Raw genomic sequence first — 22,906 nt, forward strand, 5'->3', positions numbered from 1 at the left:
TAAATATGAATTTAAATAGTTTTACGTTTTTTTACGAATACTAAATATAATTTAGGAAAAAGTAATTTAACTAATAAGTAGTAACTCGTATCGTAATATAAGATTACTGTAGTACTAGGATTTATAGAGTTTATATATTATATTTTTTAATGTGATCTACGTAACCGCGTTCTTTCCAAATAGTTGTACAGGTTGTGTTAAGAATCCACCCACGATCCGAACGATCTGTCTCTGGCCCTTTAGAGTGAGAATTTTGTATAAATAATATACATATTTTTTTGTTTATATAAAATGCTATAAATCAGATATTTTATTAAAATTAAAACTACCTTTTTTGACTAATTAGCATTAGCTTATACCTAAATAAATGTATAAAAAAATCATTTTAACAATAGTATATATAGTATTTGAGTAAACAAGTAAGAGTAAGTGAGGACAAACAGTATGACAGACAGGTAAAAATTAAAAAAAAAATGTTTGTCTTCTTTATGGTGTTGAAAATCAAAGAAATCTAAGAAAAACTTGAGAAAACGGGTATTTTAAAATCACATTCAGACACTTTTTATTTACATGTATCGAGTATTCTAATAGTATGTACCTAATATTTTTTTTAAATTTAAATATTGATTATAATTTACGTAACTGTAAATAAAAATAAAAATTGATAATCATATTTTATTTTAATATATACCTCTAATTACATTTCTAATTATGTTCGATGTTCCAACTGTGTAGGTATAAACTAACTTCTCCACAACGTGACACGAAACGTGGCATCTGCGTAATGTTAATAGTCTATGGCCGTCCAGCGCAGAGCGTACGCGCTTTTCGCTAGCCTCTCTTCAAATCGAGTATCGCTTGCCGGTGACTCTGACGTGCCATTGCGCTCCGGTCTTCCAATGCGCTCGAAGCTGCGATTGTGCCGTTAAATACAAACTAGTATGTGCCGTTAAAAGTGACTGTGTGACAATGTTTGTGGGTGCCCTGTTTCTGTTGGCGTCTGCCATCGCAGCCGACATTCACGAGAGAGGTAAGTAACTTCCAAACTTCTGTGCGACTTTTGTCCCGGTCTTTGTAAAAGTTACTGTCATTGTATACAAACTGTATGCCGAACTGTTCTCGCATTCCGTTGCCGGGGAGTTTAAAAACAATTAGATAAAAAAAAGTTTTTGTATCATTTTTTTTGGACTGAGCTTTACAATTTTGTTCACGTAAAGGAGGAATGTTCATAGAGTTCAAATAAAAATTTTCATACATAAACTGTTTCGTATTTTGCGATGGTGTTACTTTAACTTTGTTTTTACCAATGTTATACTATTGTACGCCCGCGACTTCGTTTGCGTAGGATACGTGCTCTGTTTTTGTTGAAGCAACCTTATTTTGTAATATCTTATGTGAAAATAAATGTCCGTAACCTACCAAGCTGAGCTAAATATTGTGCTTGTGAGTGTTCTTGTGAGACCTTGAGTTTAATTTAGAAAATTTTGAGATTGTGGTGAACAAACTGCCGGACATCTTAAATTGTTTTATACGTGTCTTTCTTGTTTGCCCAATTCATGGTAATTTTATTATATCATTATTTATCAGCCTATTTTAAAGGACCTGTAGGGTCAGGCCTCCCTTCTTATTGAACAGGGGTTATGGAGCTTACACCCACTACGAAGCTCTTTGGGGGTTGGTGGGCCTAGTGCTAGGGTGATGTTGTTTTGACTCTTTGTACGTTATCCTACCCGATACTATGATAATGCCCGGGACCGGATGTCCCATCACAAACATACCAGCTCCGATCTGAGAATTTGCACTGAACATTTTTGGAAGTTATATAATAGAATAGTTCAATATTTTATAGCCCAACTCAGGGCTCAAACTCAGGACCTCGTGGTCACATAGGCTAACCACTGGATCAACAGGGCAATTCTTATTTATTATGGATTTGTTTTATTTTATTTATTATGGACCCCCAGCCTAAACCCCCCCTAGGTGGGGGTTAGGCTGGGGGTAGGGTGGGTTATAGTGGTAGTAGGGTAGAGTGGGGGTAGGGTGGGGGTTGGGGGGCGGTGGGGGGGGGGGCGGTTTAGGGAGGCGGTGGGGGGGCGGTAGGGAGGAGGTGTGCAGGGTTGGGTTGGGTGGGGATAGGGTGGTTGGGGGTGAGTTATGGTGGTAGCTAGGTAGAGTGGGGGTAGGTGGGGGCAGGGTGGAGGTAGGTGGGGATAGGGTGGGGGTAGGGGGGGGTTGGATGGGGTAGGGTGTGCATGAGGGGGTAGGATGGGGCAGTTTAGGGTGGGGGGAGGGTGGGAGCAGGTCAGTGGTACAGTACGCATTACTGGGTGGGGCTAGGGTATCAGTAGGTGGGGTAGGGGGTAGGGGGATAGGATGGGGCAAGGTAGGGGCAGGGTACTTTCAACCGTAAACGATTAAAATAAAAATGAACTAAGTCCACCATGTTAATAAGGCTACCATATTGTATTAAGAGTACGTCACATTATTATTTGAATTATACTCAGCAAGTCTTTCATTTGATACCCATATTGTAGGAGTGCATTAAGGATACTCGTCCGCTACCTTGTTTATTAATTTTCTCCGAAGTTCTGAAAACTGAACTCTTAAATAGAATTGACTCGAGGATAAGCAGCTATTTGATCTTTTAACCTTCAAGTCCTAAAGAAAGAGCTAAAAGACTTGAGACTCTTAGAACACAAGTCATGATCGATAACTAGTCAACCAATGTCCCAACGCGGCAGTTGCGAACAAATTATATGTCTGTTACAAAGCTTCCAATTAATGATAAATATCCAGTTACTTAAACCTAACGTGTAATGCATTTTCAACGACCTATATCATATATTTCGGTTAAACACAAAGCATTGATTCAAAGTTTAATAGGCTTTTACTAAAAAAAATATTATATTTAATGCGAGCGACATGAATACATAAAAATTTTATTTTTAAATATTTATTGAGAATACGAGCCAAAATGCTATCCGCCATATTGGATAATCCTTTACAAACGGAGCGTTTGATGGAAATTAGTTAACAATTAGTTTGACGTTCAGTACTTTAAGAAACCCCTGCCTTTCCCCTGCCCTAACCCTGCCCTACCACTGCCCCACCCCTACCCTACCCCTACCCTACCTTTAGCATACTTCTACCCTACCTCTACCCTACCCCTACGCTACCCCTACCCTACCCTACCCTAACCCTGCAATATCCCTACCCTACCCCTACCCTACCTCTACCGTACCCCTACCCTACCCCTACCCTTCACCATCATCATCACTTGCCATCAGGTGTGATAGTAATCAAGGGCTAACTTATAAAGAATAAAAAAAAGGTTGGGTTAGTTCAACAATTTTGAAACATCAATCAATAAAGAATAATTTTAAATATATTATTTCCTTCCAAAGAAGGTAGAGATATTCTTTTGAACCTGCACTACGACGACTTTTGATACCACTCACACGTTTGTTTATTTTCCTCAAAGACATCGAGTTTGTATATAAATAACATATGTAAGGCATCCTTATGCACGTTTACACAAAACTCTTACATATTTGTAAATACCTGATTCATTGGGAGAGTTTTATTTATTTTTAGTGTAAAAATTAATATAAATAGTAAATGTAATATATTTTTTTAAAACATGCAAACTACGCTAATAATTTGAGCCGGTCAGATTTTTTGTTTGTTGTTGTACGATTTCAATTAAAGACTTCGTAATCGATTTACTTAAGAAATTCTTTCATCATTAGAAAGCTACATAGTTACTGAGTAGCATACGCTGAATTTTTATCCCCGTATTCCCACCGTATAGCCCAGTAGATAATTATGACCTCTGCCTTCGATTCGGAGGGCGTAGGTTCGAATCCGTGGCTGTGAATCAGTTGTGTGCATTTTAAGAAATTAAATATCGCGGGTCTCAAACGGTGAAGAAAAAACATCGTGCGGAAACCTGCATTCCAGAGAAATATTTTCTGAATTCTCTACGTGTGTGAAGTGTGCATCCGCTTTGGGTCAGCGTTGTGGACAACTAGTCTAACCCCTCTCACTCTAGAAGGAGACTCGTGCCCAACAGTGAGCCAAATATGGGTTTTATTTATTTTTGACAGAAAACATATTAAAGGTTAGTAAAGACTTAAAGTTCCATGCAAAGGGGTTAATAAATATGTAAACAAAAACACTATACACCAATTACACAAATGAAAAATAGGGCATCACAAAACATACCTACAAATGGCAAACATTTAAAAGACAATAAGACAAGGGTTGTGATGATGATAATGATTCCCATGTAAAAGAGAACTACGCGAGTAAAACCGTGTGGCGTGTGCTAGCTTACCATAATTCGATATTTTATGTTAGCCACAACATTAACAGTACGTGTCGAAATAATTCCTGACGGGATTTGAAATGAACCAATTTCGTATTTATTCCTCTGTTTTATTGATAGAGCTCGCTTCATCATCCATATTTTGTGGACTCACAACGCCCGCTTGATGTAATCTCGGAAACCGCGCTCAAACGATAATACTCGTGCTTAGTAGTTGTTGAGCGATGCTTATAAAACAAACAGATACCTACTTGTCTAATAGTTATAATGTGCTCCGGACCGAATTGTTTTTTTTTTTATCGTCTACGGCGGCCAACCTCATGGTGAGATTAACCATGTACGCAGGAGACATTAAAGTGCACAAGTGCATGTGCCATCACAGGTGCACTCTCTTATCCGTCACTGTCATAGTCCGATGGGACGTCAGAACGACACGACCGGTGAAAGATCATACGATCTCCGAGGCACGAGGGTGTATCACCACCGCCAACTTCCCAACTCCTGACTGCTATTAAGATTTTTCTTGAAAGAAAATTCCAATAACGTATTTTTTTTTGGTGGCCTGACACGCGATTCGAACCCTGGACCTCATTGTCCATAGCTGCACCTAACTATGTACCCAACTGCTCAATCACCCTGTATCTGTACATCATACGATCACTACCAAAAAACAATGTTTTTCCTAATATAAATTATCTGGCCCGTCCGCGACTCGCGACTCCAACCGCGTGGGGTTTAGATTTTCACAAATCTCTTGGGAATAATGAATTTTTCCGAGATAAAAATCTGTTAATCCAGAGAAAATCTATTTCCATCCCAAATTTCAGCCAAATCCGTTTAGTCGGCGTTAAAGAGTAACAAACATCAACATACAAACATACAAACTTTCGCCTAATTTTAGTAGGATAATCCACTATAAACTAGCAATTCTTTATTTTACAAATAATAAAAAACACCATATTGTGATCAGAAGTATGGAGGAATTATAATTGCATGCAGATATGTGGAATATGCTGTCCGAACTCCGAGTCAGATTTTAGTAAGCGTTAGAAACCCGTCTCACAGCGAGGTAAGTTATTATTTATAACAAAATAATCTTTTATTAGCACACATGACTCACATCTTTATCCATAGAATATAATTACATATAATTTTATTAATTTTTTTTATTAACAGAAATTCTAAAGCCATAACTTTTGAAATTCTCATCTTACAACAATAAGATCGTACTTGCGACGGTGCTTTAAAAACAGATTTCATTTTGTATAAGAAATTAATTCGACGACATAACAAAACACACAACACGTATCGTTGATACTACTGTATTAAGAAATATCGATAAAAAAGTTTACAGTATATATAATTATAACACTATCAATATAAAATTATATGCCCTTGAGGCGAGTCTGCAGAGTATTAGCTAATATATAATTGTAACTAGCAGACGCCCGCCACTTCGTTTACCTACCCTGCCCTACTCTACCCCTACCCTACCCTACCGCTACCTTTATCCCTACCATACCGCTATTCAAAAAAAAATCCTATTACTATTGTTTAGATAATACAATTATCATTGTTATTAATAGGTGGAGATAGTATCCAAGGATTCTTCGTTTTCAGTCCGACCTTGAAGCGGTTGTTATGGTGGCTCTGAATATCAGAATAATAATAAAATGTTAATATAAATATTTGTACCGAGATTCACACCTCCGCACGAGTAGACTGTAAGGCTTGTCCACCAAAGTGGAGCGAGGGTGCGGAGCGGAGAAACGGACTAATGCGGAGCGGAGTTGTCTACTGTGTCTGTCCACCGAAGTGGAGCGAGGGTGCGGAGCGGAGTTGCAGACTATATTAAATAAATACTCTCCGCTTACCGGTCTTTTTTTATTTTTATTATTTAAAAGTTAGCCCTTGACTACAATCTCACCTGATGATAAATGATGATGCGGTCTAAGATGAAAGCGGATTAACTTGTTAGGAGGAGGATGAAAATCCACACCCCTTTCCGTTTCTACACGACGTCGTACCGGAACGCTAAATCGCTTGGCGGTACGTCTTTTCGGTAGGGTGGTAACTAGCCACGGCCGAAGCCTCCCACCAGCCGGACCTGGACCAATTAAGAAGACCTCAATCAGTCCAGCCGGGGATCGAACCCAGGACTTTCGTCTTGTAAATCCACCGCGCATACCACTGCGCTACGGAGGCCGTTAAACTGGCTCGTAATTCCCTGTCCACTTATAAGCAGAGGAGATTTTGTGCAATCCTATTGCTTAATATTTCTCCGTTTCTTGGCTCCGCTGCCTCGCTCGGCTTCGGTGGACTGACAGCCTAAAGGAAAAGGTCAGGCAGTCTAATAGGTAGTCTGTTTCAAATGAATTCATCAATTCATTTGCTTAAACCTTTACTTTACTTTAAAAATAACTTGTTTTTTATTTGCTTTAATGAAACTACAAGTTATTTTTTGTTTATTTACACCCTTCTCTAATGATATAGGGTGTGCCCCTTGTGATAGCCCACTGGATATGACCTCTGCCTTGGATTCGGCGGGCGTGGGTTTGTATCCCATCCGGAACATGCACCTCCAATTTTTCAGTTATATGTATTTTAAGAAATTAAATATCACGTGTCTCAAATTATAAAGGAAAAATATCGTGATGGAACCTGCGCACCAGATAATTTTTTTAATTCTCTACGTCTTAAGTCTGCCAATCCGCATTGGGCCAGCGAGGTGATGTATTAGCCTAACCCCTCTCACTCTGAGAGGAGATTTGTGCTCAACAGTGAGCCAAATATGAGCAATACTATTTTTCAATCAGAAATTCTTTGAAAAGTAATAAATAAAAACCAATTCACAATTGACCTTCCGCTGTTCAGCACTCAAGTAATCCGCTTTTCATTAAAATCAAGTAAAAGGAACGTGCGGAGAAACGTGACTCTTATAAAAGGGTTCACTAGGACGATTAAATTAATATTTTAATGTTAATTGGTTTCACAGTATAAACGAAAGCAACAGCCAGAGAGCGCAAGTATGAATAGAACCATCGATAATTTTATATTGAAAACGTAATGTCAGACACAGTAGATTCACAGTAGTTCTTAAGTCATCATCATTATCAACCCATCAACGGCACACTGCTGAGCTCAAGTCTCCTCTCAAATTGATAGGGATTAGGCCGATAGTCCACCACGCTGGCCCAATGCGGATTGGCAGATTTCACACACGCAGAGAAAAATAAACCTAAAAGCGAAATATAACATCGTATGCTGCCTTCTAATCACTTTGAAGACAAATTTTAAGTTCGTATGAAATTCACCCTAACTTCTTTTTATTCAAATTAATATGGGGCAAACATCTAATAAAAAAAGAGTTATCTAAATCCTATATATATTATCCTATTATATATAAAAAGTTATACGTGGCTACTATAGTTAATAAGTATACAATCACTTACCCCCCGTTGTCTTATTAGGATTAGAATTGTTTCCAAATTTATAAAGGATCAAATTCAAAGTATATCCATTTCAATAAAAAAAGTTATCAAAATCGGACCACTCCGTAAAAAGGGATGCGTGTTCGTACATAAAAAAATACACGTGGAATTGATAACCTTCTCTCCGTTTTTCGTCGGTTGAAACCTCTAACGTTTTCCTGTGAATAAACTTTATATCTCGAACTTTTATCAACATATCAACATATATATGTATATAAAGTTTATATCTCGAATTCTTGCATTTGGACTTCAATATTAAAAATAGTAATTCTGGGAATAGATAGATCCTACCATTTTAATCAGATTTATCGGAAAGCGCGCCACTGCCTCGAGGAAAAATTCTTATCTAATAAGGTTTAAGGTACTTTTCCATAGCTAGATAAGTACATATTTTAATCGACTTCAAAAAAAGAAGGAGGTCTCAATTCGACTTTATTTTTATGTGTATGTTACGCGATTATACAATACCATGTACAAAGAAAGCAACGTTGCTGTGAGTTTGTTAAAGTTAAGTTTGTCTGGAACCTGTAAATAAAATATCTTTTAACATTATTTTAATAGTGGTACAATATTCTAGACTATATTATTATTATTCAGCGTTCTTGGTAACCCCGTGACATCTTTTCGTCCGAAATTCAGTGCCTGAAGACGAAAGTCTTTGAACATTGCGTGTTGCCAGTGATGACCTACGGATCCCAGACATGGTCGCTAACTATGGGCCTTATTAGAAGGCTCAAAGTCACTCAGAGGGCGATGGAGTAAACTTTGCCTGGAGTTTCCCTGCGTGATCGAATCAGAAATGAGGAGATCCGCAGACGAACCAAAGTCACTGACATAGCTCAAAGCTGAACTGGCAATGGGCAGGCCACATAGTTCGAAGAGCCGATGGACGTTGGGGTCCCAAGGTGCTGGAATGGCGACCCAGCACCGGAAATCGCAGTTGCAGACAGCCGGCTCGAGACCGTTGTGCTTGGAGGTCCATGCAAGAGGCCTATGTTCAGCAGTGGACTTCCATCGGCTGAAATTAAATATTGTTTATACATATTATTTAAAAGATAATTCCAAGCGGAGTCAGGTTGGTCTTATTTAAAGTGGGTGTATCTTACGGCGAACTATCTAATAAAGTGCATCTTTTAAATCAATCATCAAATAAAATAAATTCAATTTACCAGTAAAAATACTTGTACTTTTCCGCGAAAAGCTGTTCTTTGCATTCGCGGAGTATTAGTTCATAAAAAAGCACTACCTGCTATTAATTTTATATTCCCTTTACTGTGTTCTTAATATAACAGATATATAAATACGTTCCACGTAATTTGAAATATGGCAAAGGAAAGATGTTAGATTAAATGTCATAAAAGTTGGTTGCAGGCGGTTTTTCTAGATTTCTCTTCCGTCCTACTATAGCGCGACTTCTATGTTAGGACTGGTTCACATAAGTTGGCGTGAAACATGTTTGTGACACTTCATGGGATACCTTTCTTAACTTAAAAGCTTGGACATATTTGTGAGTTCCCGTTTGTCATTTTTTTACACCCATAACTAGATATAATCATGATGAACTTCCGCAAAATAACGCCTGCTTCTATCCAACTATTTATTTTCTTCAAATAATTTCAACCTTCCTAAAATTTCTCAAAACAAATCTCTTTCTGGATTAGAGAAGTCCCTGCCTCGAAGCACGATATTAATTATGGTAATTATACATCATCATCATCTTACACAAAGCAGGGTGGTGATTCTAAGCTCAATTTTCCATCTCCTAAATGGCCTGTAGTGAAGAATAGGCACAGATTAATCAATAATAATATACAGATGGAACACAACGGTGTCGTAGTCGCTTCAAATACGAAACTCAAAAAGTAATACATTCTCGAGTTAGTACCTACGACACGAACCGTCGCATCAGTAATTTTCAATAATAATCAAGAAAGATGGTTTCTTATTTGAAAATATTTTAAAAACTTTTTACAAAAACTAAAAAAATAAGATGAAGTATTTTTATTGGTAATTGATTACTATATTAATTCACGTAATTGTTGTTAGTGTTAAATTTAGAAATACAAATTACGAAAAAAGTTCGTTTGTATTGTCAAGGAGACGCGCGAAGTTTGATTTTTTTAATCGGTTTCATCGTCTTCAGTACGTTGCTTGTAATCACTCTGGTTAACCTGTGAGAATAGGCTGATGAATAAATAAATAAGCAAAAGTTCGCATATGACAAAGTGTCGGCTCTGCGAGTTCAAAAATAAACTCATCAGTGAAATTGAAGAGAATTTATAAACAAACCACTGGCTTTCCAGTCAGGGTTTCATATTAAAGTAACACTGTTCGAAACTTTTGCTGCCTTATAAAGCACGTTGACACGTACACAAGCTTCCACCTGCAAACATTTTCGATTGAGGAATCTCTTCACATAGTGGATTAATTTGTCTCGCAATTTCCATTACGTTAAACATGGTGCACAACGACGTATGACAGGCTTGCAGTCTAACGCGACTTGTACCGTCCTACCCTCATTAATATTTTCATCTACCGTCATTGTTGATCAAATTAATATTTTGTGCAGTGTATTAAAAAACGATGGGGTTGATGAACTTTTTAATCGAATGGCTATTTTAAATTGAAAGGTGGTAGTGATAACGCGCACGGTATTCTTTATACTAATTATATTTTGCGTTGGACGGAATATTATTAATATTTACTTCATTGGTGTGAAATATTTAACAAAAGTATAGTAAAAAGTGTAAATTAAATTAAAAAATAGGGCGTGGATGGTAATGTCATTGCGCATGTACAGTTCACTCATGTGGTAAATAATAATAATCATCACCAAAAGACCTGTAGGAATAAGTTTATATTATTATGCGTTTTACATATTACGAGAAGTAATTATAGTACATGTCATTTTGATCATCTGTCTGAGTTATTAAGCAATGATTTTATGGTAAACGGGTTTCGATGTCACAAGCCGCCCCATGTATCACTTTATGAGATGCTACAGACCTTAAGTTTTAATTTTTCACTGTACAGTCTAATCTAATCGAAATTTCATTCAAAACCATTACTGAATCGTCATCAACCCATATTCGGCTCACTGCTGAGCTCGAGTCTCCTCTCAGAATGAGAGGGGTTAGGCCAATAGTCCACCACGCTGGCCCAATGCGGATTGGCAGACTTCACACACGCAGAGAATTAAGGTAATTCTCTGGTATGCAGGTTTCCTCACGATGTTTTCCTTCACCGATTGAGACACGTGATATTTAATTTCTTAAAATGCACACAACTGAAAAGTTGGAGGTGCATGCCCCAGACCGGATTCGAACCCACACCCTCCGGAATCGGAGGCAGAGGTCATATCCACTGGGCTATCACGGCACGATTTTAACGACGATTTAAATCTTTACAGTTTGACTTTAACTGCACAGTTAAAACTGCAGGTTTCTGCTGTGCTGACGTTCCTTTTGCTTCTTTGGCATTTACACACATCTTACTTTCAAGTTTGTGATGTCACTTTACCGAGAGCTTGAAATAACCAGACGTACCAAATTTTCAGGAAAGCTAAAAGTTAAGAAAAAATTGAATAGCTCTGTGATACAAATAGAACGACGAATAGGAGAAAAAATTAAATAGATAAAAAAAACCTTCATACTTTTTAGACAGTTAAGTGTGAGAGCTTCCTGTGCGCTGCGCCGGGAATCGAATCCGCACAAAAACAGGAACACTTGTGCACGGCCCGGGATGCTGGGAGGCGTCTTTTGATTTTTTTCCTACAACACACATGCTCAATATTTAGGTGCCTACTACACAGCTTCCGTTTTATTCAAATGACAGAAGTTTTGGAGTACCTACTACGTCATTTTTAAATGTCTTTAATGAAAGAGGATTTTGATAGTAACTAAATTGTAAGTAAACTAATAAGTAAGCATTATCATTATCAGGCTATTTTAATGGCTATTTACGTAACCAGCCAGTTATTTTATTATAATAGTGGTACAAGAGTTGGCTGACATTTTTGGTAGTTATTTGAGGCATTTTGGTATTTGAGGCAAGCTGAAAAATTGTCCTGTACATACTCGTATATTATGTATTTTGGGGGGGCACTGTGGACCATGCGCTGATAAGAAGTTATGTATTTTCAAAAATGCCTCAAAAACTGCACGTTAAAGGTGTCATCAGTTAAATCCCCGTCACCCGCGTCACGTGTCATGAGTTGGATCACCATCAGCCGCCTCACGTTAAAAGTGTCATGAGTTGGATCACCATCAGCCGCCTCACGTTTAAGGTATCATTAGTTGAATCCCCAACACTCGCCACACGTTATAGGTGTTGTTAGTTGGATTCCCATACCCGCCTCACGTTAAAGGTGTCGTTAGTTGGATCCCCATTCCGGCCTCACGTTAAAGGTGTCATGAGTTGGATCCCCATTACCCGCCTCACGGTAAAAGTGTCATGAGTTGGATCCTCATCACCTGCATTACGTTATAGGTGTCATGATTCATTATTTATTAATTATTATTAGTCATTCGGACCACATAGTGATGGGGTCTTGCTATCTAAACAGCCGCCTAAAATTCAGCTGGGTTAATAATAAAAGGTGTTATTACTAATTGCTACGCGCCGTGCCGGCCAGATGAGTTTAACATTGTACCCCCCCTCCCCCCTACTTACCCCGCCCTCCTCTTATAACAGCCGCTGATAAGTGACGTTCGTAATGACAGACACGCACGACACAAACGCACGCGCAAGGTATAAAACAAATAGGTAAAAATTAAATAAATATTATAGCATAACAAGTGATGGAATACCTGGAAAAATAGCTATATAATCTACCTCAAATGAGACGAATTTGTAGGCGTATATATTGAAATCTGGGAGGCCGTATGATTAAAATGTATTTACGAGTACATTGCATAAGCTCTATGCAGATTCTTATTCTTCCTTACGAGTATAACAGGAAGTAAAAGCTTAGTAAGCAACAATATATTGTATTAGTAAACGCGCCTTCACCTTGCAAAGTCTATTTGAAGATCACAGTCAGAACAGTTAAGCGCTAAGTTATCATAAGTATTTAAAAATCTACTTTTTAAAATTTTTAATTGGTTAAAACTGTGCAACTTTTTTGTTTGACCATATTAAACAAATACGGGTGAAATTCACAACCTATTTTTTGAAGTTATAAATTTAACATACCCATAGAAAGCAATTCTTATTAAACTGACTGTTAATATGAAGTCTCTCACTCATGATTATTGCCATTTCTGTGACACTGTCACTCACCGTGTCTAGCCAACATTACGAACATAATACTGTTGACTAGTGAAATCATCAAGCGGATTACTCACCCACAAAAGGCAATATATCGTGTCGCTTGCCAAATAAATATCAACTCTGTTTGCTAATCAACTAGGAACTGTATCGCTTGGCCTTGCACAAAAATCATCGTTTTCGTTTACCTCTACGTCGAAATACTGCGTTATTGTAAAGTGCTAATACTGGGCACAAAAACTCGAAGCAACACTATGCTTTTTCATTTCGAAAACAATTCAGTTTCTTAAACCATGATTAATAATGGAAAAGGATTTATAAAATCGGCCTATGGTTTTTATTTGGTTTTGAATACGAAATAGTACTTTATTAAAAGACAAGCTAATTAACGCCTTTACAACGATCATGGATTATACTCATTAATGTCGTTAAAGCAACTTGGTCAAAATTAATTACATATTAAAATTGTATTTACTTAACCGTTGATTTGAACAATTTCATAAACTGAATCCTTGTACTAATGTATAAGTACTTAGGATTATGTACTCGTATTCTGTGACTCGCAGTAATACGTACCAAATGACATTTCCTATATTCACTCGAGTGTAAATCCTTTGGGTGAATCTACGCTTAAATGGTTTACACATGCAATACAAACTAATGCGTATAAACGTCTACGTAAAGACGTTTTCAATATTCAATTTATGCGTAGAATAATCTGTCTGTTAAATTGCATACCAACGTTATTTTATCACTGTGTTATAGAATATCATACTTAATTTATTATTATATTTGTTCACTAGCGGATACGGTCAAGCTTCGCTTTGGTTTATGTGCACTTCTGGGAAGAAGTAGGGTAGATGAAAAAGTTTTAAGTTACATTTTTGTAAACTGGTTAACGCACTTATGTGCAAATATATATATATATAAAACATTATGGGTTTAAATAGGGTAAGAAAGTTTACATCTATTTTTATTAGTATAGATAAAAAAATATTTATCTGAAGAAGTAGAACTTTTGTGAACTCTTTGAGGGACGTATTATTACGCTATGTTTATATCCGAGGCCAAGCAGTATTATAAATATAAACATCCTTAACTGATAACTGGGAATCGAATTCAGGACCACTCTGTTGAGAACCAAAGCACTGTCGACTGCGCCAGAGGGGTCGTCAAAAACTCTATCACACCTTGTAAAATGCCATCACGCATTTGATCGTGTTATCAGTATTATCTTCTGTTAGCCGACAGGCGTGGAGTTCCAGTTAAAGCTGAAATCGGGCTATGTAAAGACGGCGTATTGTGATATCGTTTCTGTAGATTAATCATAGTCTTATAAACTCGTACCTACCATTCAGTGGCGTATGGCATCGAAACATGCCCCCGCATTCTGTAAAGTTAAAGCGATGTGACATCGCTCATTTCCATGACAAATTCGTTGTTAGTGACATTTTATTTTTGACATCTCATAGAAATAAAGCTTAAATCCTATTAAAACTTGTTTTATTATGCGAATATTATTATCGACGACGACGCGTATAAAATAGCGCAATTGCACCCATGTTTACCAACAAACTTTTGTTTAGCAACTACTTCCAGGGAGATGATACTAATTCACTTAGCCCTCATTCGTACGAGAGTTTTAAAATAAACGTTCAAATACTCGACGATTGACACCGCCTTCAAACTGATCAGAAGATAGCATATAGGTAAAATGTTATTTTTTGCTTTTTAGTTTAGGTTAATTTTTGAGTTGGAAGTCGGTTGAATTTTTTTTATTAAAATTTTTATTTTTTAATTCTTAGTGTTAGCACACCTACTGAGTATGAACACAAATGAAACGTTATTTTCTTATAATAAGTATCTAAGTCCTACAATCCTAATTTTAAAAATACTACCTTAACTCATATACAAAATTTCACTCCCCCTTTATCCACACGTAACATGAATATTCAGAATAACGTGAAAGGTGACTGTCCTCCGTCTTCATCACCAGACCCCCTATGCAGTCACAATCCATATGGTTGGAAAGTTCTCATCAATATAAAATTTATCAAGTCCAAACACAAGGTAGCTACTGTGAACCGTCGAGGAGTTGCCTTAACTCTCCTTTATCTTCGTCACCAGATCCCTAATACAGTCACAACCTATCCAGGTGGAAAGTTCTCATCAATACAAAATTATCAAGTCAAAACACAAGGTAGCTACTGTGAACCGTCGAGGAGTTCCCTTAACTATCCTTCGTCTTCATCACCAGACCCCTAATACAGTCACAACCCATCTTGGTGGAAAATTCTCATCAATACGAATTTATCAAGTACAAACACAAGGTAGCTACTGTGAACCGTTGAGGAGTTCTCTTAACTGTCCTTCGTCTTCATCATCAGACCCTTAATACAGTCACAACCCATCTAGGTGGAAAGTACTCATCAATACAAATAAATCAAGCCCAAACAAAAGGTACCGGCTGTAAATCGTTGACGAGTTCCATCGTCTGTGTTTCGGCTCCATCATCAGACCAACTCCAGACCTTCATGAAATTGTAGTGGTTTAAAATACCTTATGGAAACACTAACAAACGCACTAGCCGTCCCTACGATTTTCGAAAGCTCCACTCAATTTCTCCAGGATGCCATCATCAGATCCTGACATGAAAAAAATGGAACACCCTGGAATTAAACCCTTCAAAACAAAAAAAGAATTTTCAAAATCGGTCCACAAATGACGGAATTATCGCTGAACATACATAAAAAAAACATACATACAGCCGAACGTAGAGCCTCCTCCTTTTTGGAAGTCGGTTAAAAATGTTTTACATGACAGACATTACATACAAACGACATGTTTTAAAAACGCAGTCGTGTGAACATATACTTAGGAATGCATTTAATTAATATTAAACCCGTTAATAATAATACTTTCGCAGGTAGTGAAGGAACGCTTCTTTGGCCGCCTGAAAAAAGTCCTAAAAAGTCTTTTATCAGGCGGTAACAAGGTGCGTGCCTTTAATAGCTGGGTCATGCCCTTACTCATATACACTTTTGGCATTCTAAAGTGGACTCAAACCGAACTGGATTCCCTGGACTGTAAAGTCCGCAAACTGCTGACGTCATACCGGATGCATCACCCCCGTTCATCTGTAATGAGATTGTACCTCCCACGCAAGTTTGGAGGACGTGGCTTCTTAAACGCCAGGAACCTCCATAATCGTGAGGTGTGCAATCTCAGAGATCATTTTCTCAAGATGAATGTGAGTATGTATCAGGATGTCGTTGCAGTGGATAAGGGACTTACCCCGCTATCCCTAGGCAAAGAGAACTGGCGCAAGCCTATAGTAATCAGTAACTCAGATCGTGTGGCAATATGGAAGAGCAAGGAGTTGCATGGACGATTCTACAAGGCCCTTACTGGGCCGGATGTAGATCAAATAACATCTGTATCTTGGTTGCAATTCGGTGACCTCTTTGGGGAAACCGAGGGTTTTGTCTGTGCAATTATGGACGAAGTTATAAAGACGAGAAACTACCGGAAACACATTATGAAAGATGGCACTCTAGACATCTGTCGAGCGTGTCATCGTCCTGGGGAGTCCCTCAGGCATATTGTGTCCGGGTGTTCTCACCTTGCTAACGGCGAATACTTGCACAGACATAATCAAGTAGCCAAGATAATCCACCAACAGCTTGCTCTTCAATATGGCCTTATCGATTTTGAGATGCCTTACTATAGGTACGACCCAGCGTCAGTTCTTGAAAATAGCAGTGCATTGCTCTACTGGGACCGAACGATTATCACTGACAGGTATATTGTAGCCAATAGACCTGATATAGTGCTAGTCGATCGGTCAGTGCGTCGTGCAATAATTGTTGATATTACTGTTCCACATGACGATAATCTGGTTAAAGCCGAAAAGGAAAAAGTATCAAAATACTTGGACCTTGCTCACGAGATTACCGCCATGTGGAATGTTGAGTCAACTATTATTGTTCCGATAGTTGTTTCAGTCAATGGTCTTATAGCGAAAAGCTTCGACCAACATCTTAAGAAGCTTTCGCTTAACTGTTGGATCAAGAGTCGGATACAAAAGGCAGTGATTCTTGAGACGGCGCGTATTGTGAGGAGGTTCCTCACTCTGGAACCCTGACCACCGGTTGCTTGGACACTCAAATGTCCCGCAGCGGGAGGGTGAATTTTTTTTTATAAATTTTTAATAATGTTTTGTATTTTATTATACTTATATTGTTAAAAATTTAAAAAAAAGAAGTAATAAATAAATGAGAGAAAAAATACTTTCGTGCAAATGAGGGCTTACTCATAATTTATAAATAATTTTGTGCATTAAACTAAACTACTACCTACTATTTGTTAAAAAAACTACTGAATTGAAAAAACTAATTTCCATCCCATGCACGAGATGAAAGTGTCTCGTAACACTAGGTGGCGCAGTGAGCAAAATATCACGCGCTAACTCGTTTCGTTATTTATTGGATAAGTGATAAATTAATATTTATAATTTTTGAAAGAGTCACACATATTGCTAGAATTTTTTTATAGAGCGTACTTGTTAATTACTTGTACGCTCTACAGTTGCTAATCAATGATGATGCCATTCATATCATAAGTCGCCCATTCGCTTTGCTTTGGTGCGAAGGGTATGGTTGTCACTAAAACATGTTTATATGAATAAAAAAAATAAAAATACAATAATAATTTATATAAAAGATGTTTCTCTCTAGCGTGCGTGCCGTGCGGAATGTTGCTCTTTTATAACTATTAAAATATTTATTCTAATATTATAAAAAAGTTTGTGACTTTGTGAGGTTGTAGGAGGTAATATAAAAAAACACAACAGCATATATATGTCTATCTTTTATGGTTGACTCACAATCGGGCGTCCGCAAGTCTATAACAATATATTAAAGACTAGCGGACGCCCGCGACTTCGTCCGCGTGAAAGTCTATCCTACCTCTACCCTACCCCTACCCTACCCTATCCTACCACTACCCTACCCCTACCCTACGCCTACCCTAGAAACCCCCTATAAACATAAGAGTAGACAAATATAGTAGTAGTAGACAAGTATCGACCACTAATCACCCCCTGATAGTTATTTTGGAAATATATTTCATGTACAGAATTGACCTCTCTACAGATTTATTATAAGTATAGATGAATGACTTAATTGTTTGTTTGCATTGCTCCAGAACTAGGTATATCCTTCATTATCACTGGTGGAAATAGGATATATTTTATCCCAATATTACTACGGTACAGAGAACTACGCGGTTGCAACCACGAGGGTTTTGCTAGTATTTATTATTTTTCTAGTTTGTGCCATATTTTTATTAAATGTTGACCTAAAATCTACTTGACGGTGATGTGGCTGTAATATGATAGTTTTATGTTGTTACATTACCCATGTCATGCTCATAGATATACCTAGAAAAAGCGGCGCGAAATTTGAACTACATATTTGCAAACTTGGCGAATGTGCAGCTGCAAAGCTGAGTGTGTGATTTATTTTACTGTGCAAATTTAAGTTTATCTATTTAAGTTTATTTTGTTTATAGTCGGATGCAATCTATATAACGTTTCGGAACATCGCGCGTTAAGCTGCGTAATTTTAGGTATCAGCGGTAACGAATGGGGCGCAGCGGTGGGGCGAGGAATCATATAGTATGGAGATACATCGCGCCCAAAATTCTGCAACAAAATTGTCTGATGTCGTCAGTCCACCTGATTGGGGGGGTCGACCAACACTGCGCTTTCTGCGGGGCCGTTATTCCAACACCTCGGGACCCCAACAACGTCCATCAGCTCATCAAATTATGTGCCCCGCTCATTGACACTTTAGCTTCGCGACTCGTTGAGTTATGTCGGTGACTTTGGTTCATCTGCGGATCTCCTCATTCCTGATTCGATCACGCAGAGATACTCCTAACATTGCTCGTTCCATCGCCCGCTGTGTGACTCTGAGCCTTCTTATGAGGCCCATAGTTAGCGACCAAGTCTCGGAACTATAGATCATCACATATCGTATCGTATCGCAGCGACAACCAATGCTTATTTCCGAGACGTCACAAAGGTTGCACCCGACTATATTAATGAATCGCTAAATCATATTAATTAAAAAGATATGTGGACTTCATTGAATTTTCTTTTTTGTTTCAGGTAATAATCTATTCATTGATAATAGGGTTGGTGCAAGATCTTAATGTATTGTTGTTTTGAACAGGGTATTCGGCGAGTTGGGTACGTATTCTGAAATAAAGTCACCATCAACAACATTGATATAATCAACCTTTATTCAATTGACCACTTCAAGGCCTTTTTTGGTGAAACAAAGTGAGAAGACTATGCTTTGTTATAATAAAAATATACACATGATATTTAATTTCTTAAAATGCACTCAAATGAAAAGTTGGAGGTGGACTGGATTCGAATCCACACCCTCCGGAATCGGAGGCAGAGCTCATATCCACTGGGCTATCACGGCTTGTATTGGTTACATGTTATTAATTCAGTTGTATACATTCATTTGAAATGAGGTTACTGTTTTTAGTTACGAGATTTACGTAAACAAACAAAAATTGAAAATTAAACAAAAGAGGTTTCACTAGCTCTACAGTTAAGGTATCGAAATCAAAAAGGTACCGGGTTCGATTTCTGCCTGCTCGGCTACGGTCTTTTGACTTTTAAAGGTTATAGGAAAAAAGCAATGGCCAAATTAAAAAGGCTGACATTATTTTGCTTTTTAATGTAACAAACATCCAAACAAACATCCATACAAACTTACCACAGAACTACTGCGTCAGATAGGTCGTCAAATGTTTTATGCAAAACGTAGTACTAATGCCGTACAAATTCATACAACTCACAATTCATACAAGTCATACAGGCTGTGGAGGATTTCTCATACAGATATCATCATAATAATCACCTATTATTATGTTGGTATCGGCTTACTTACAAGTACTTACCGACATTGCGTGTCCAAGGGCGACATATCCATATTAACTTGTCTAACTCTAAATATTATATGGTGATATGGCTAAATATTATATGGCTGTGACTTTGGATATCGAACTCCTAGGTTTAGGTTCTGGGTCGGCTTATGAAGTACTTACCTAGCTTTTAAAAACAATACATACGATACAATAGCTTGGCAACTTCGTTCGTAACACTCCCGATGCGGGAGCGGGCCGGGGGGCGTGTAGCGATGAATGAAAAACCCACGACTGACGCACCTGACTTCCCCGCACGGACGATTTCACACCCGCGTAGTCTTTCCCCCCGTCGCCCGCATATCATGGGAGTATCTTCAATGAACTTGTCATTCTATATCTAGCTCTAAAGTAAGCGTAACTTATGTTACGGGTACAAAAAAGCTCCTCCAACTCAGATGATCCAACTCGGCTGCAACTTCGCGACACCTTTTCGTCCGAAATTCCTCAGTGCCTATGGTTCCGAGACTTGGTCGCTAACTATGGGCCTCATAAGAAGGCTCAGAGTCACATAGCGGGCGATGGAACGAGCTATGTTAGGAGTATCTTTGCGTGATCGAATCAGAAATGAGAAGATCCGCAGAAGACAGTCACCGACATAGCGCAACGAGTTGCGAAGCTGAAGTGGCAATGGGCGGGGCACATAGTTCGAAGAGCCGATGGACGTTGGGGTCCCAAAGTGCTGGAAAGGCAACCCCGCACTAGAAATATATGTTTGATATTTCAGGGTTCTGAACCCCAAAATCCAGGGTCCAAGAAATAAAAAAAAATATTTCAGTAGAATAGGTATATAAGCTTCTTGTCCTGTTTTCCAGATTTTAAATATGGTGTACTTTATCACAAAAAGTACCTACATCATAAAGGAGCACTTTAGAAGCAAGTAAATATAGTTAAATTATGTCTGTACGCTTTAAATCTCTTCTTGTAAATTGCGCTATACATTATTCCATTTGAAATTTGAAAATTTCTCTGATACAATTTAGTTCAGCACTCTAAGTACAAAAAAAGGTACGGCTCGCTTTAGCTGTAAAAGTATACATAGAAGGCCTTCTTGAACTTTAAACGGGTAATGGTGGTAGATTGCATCTTTTCACAGATAATATCAAATAACAATTGCGATTGTATTAAAATAATAACTTCTTATACAACCTCATTTATAGCTGTTAATTTATCGTGGAAACAAATGGTTAACCACCCGCCTATAAGCATAAAATAATGATAGGAAATTGCTGACGGCCTTCGTGGTACTTTGGTATGCGCGGTGGATTTACAAGACGGAGGTCCTTGGTTCGATCCCCAGGTGGGCCGATTGAGATTTTCTTAATTGGTCCAGGTCTGGCTGGTGGGAAGCTTCAGCCGTGGCTAGTTACCACCCAACCGACAAAGACGTACCGCCAAGCGATCTAGCGTTTCGATACGATGTCGTGTAGAAACCAAAAAGGGGTGTGGATTTTCATCCTCCTCCTAACAAGTTAGCCCGCTTCTATCTTCATTATCATTTACCATCAGGTGAGATTGTAGTCAAGGGTTAACTTGTGAAGAATAAAAAAAATACTTGTTGCGCCCATCACTGGCTTGGCGATATTATTTTCACACTCTGTCTGCTACTTACTACTAAAGTTTAGTAATCCTTTTAGCTTATTGTTCGCACTTCTGCATATAACAAAAGAACTATTGAACAAGTTGCTTCAAATACCCACTCAGAAGAGTCATCGAACTCTTTTCTACAATGATATCACTTACTTGTACGTCTGGCTCATTAACGTTCACTACAAACAATACAATGTCACCTGAGTAGTGTCTAACACCACTCAAGTGTATGTCGGGCCACGCGCAGTGTTGGTTCCGTAGATTAAATTAGCACTTTAAACCCTTTTATTGCAAAAATGCCGATAGCGATACTATCACTATCACACACAATAGACGACGAAAGTTTTACCATTTTATAGACGTGTTGAATATATATACCCCTGCCAAATTTCAGCTTTCTAATTTCAATAGACTTATCTTACTAAACAACTTTATCTTACTAAACAACTTTATCTTTTTAATAAACAAGGGAAATAGTATGCAATTTTCGAATTCCAATTACGTTTTTTAAATTGGCTATAACTCTTTAAATAGCAATTATAGTTAATAGCCTAGCTGTTACACTTTTTCTTGTAAATTCATTATGTATTTATATCCTGCTTAAAAACCTAATACCTACCCTAAAAAAATATTTTCGAAATTTTAAATTAAGACTTTGTTAACATTTTTAATGTAGATACAAACCAGTAGCGAAGACTGAAATTTTTTCATAGGTAACCCATCCATGTGGTGTGGTGTGTGGTGGTCTGAATAGACCACCACACACCACATGGATGGGTGTTTATGAGTGTGATTCTTGACTTAGTTTATGACTTGGTTCAATTCTTTGTTAAGCAGCATGAAAGCGTCATGCTGCTTGTCGCGTTAGTGATTTTGTATGATAATGTTTCGTAATGCAATAATTATTGAGCTTACATTGTTTACTGTGGGCATGGAGAACATATCGGGCAGGGATGGTGAGTGTTTACTAGTTTTAAAAGAGGTCTTTAAACCACACCCTTGTCACAAGTCCTGGGAATTGCTCGGTGTGTTTCCTTTACCGCGAGTATCAGGGTAAATAGTAAAAGTAAAAGTAGTTAGTAGTTAAAACTAAGTATAGTGTAAGTGATTAGTGAGGTTACACGTAGTGAACCTATTGTAAATGGCAGAGTCGATTACCACGGTCAGGTCAGCGGTTCTGTCCATATTTTTTATCAATGCCTACTTTTCTACGATATATATAAAT

At 37.9% G+C, this 22,906-nt stretch overlaps 1 protein-coding gene across 1 annotated transcript in view; it reads left to right on the forward strand.

Annotated features, from left to right (window-relative positions):
* The first annotated feature begins 837 nt into the window (after window positions 1-837).
* Window positions 838-22,906, forward strand: part of LOC112045731 (epidermal growth factor receptor) — a 176,565-nt gene continuing 154,496 nt past the window's right edge. Inside the window, exon 1 of the mRNA XM_052890842.1 lies at window positions 838-1,030. Coding sequence (XP_052746802.1) covers window positions 970-1,030 — 61 coding nt within the window. The 5' untranslated portion in view covers window positions 838-969. The remainder of the gene's footprint in view (window positions 1,031-22,906) is intronic.

This window comes from Bicyclus anynana, chromosome Z (genome assembly GCF_947172395.1).
Source record: "Bicyclus anynana chromosome Z, ilBicAnyn1.1, whole genome shotgun sequence".
NCBI lineage: Eukaryota > Metazoa > Arthropoda > Insecta > Lepidoptera > Nymphalidae > Bicyclus > Bicyclus anynana.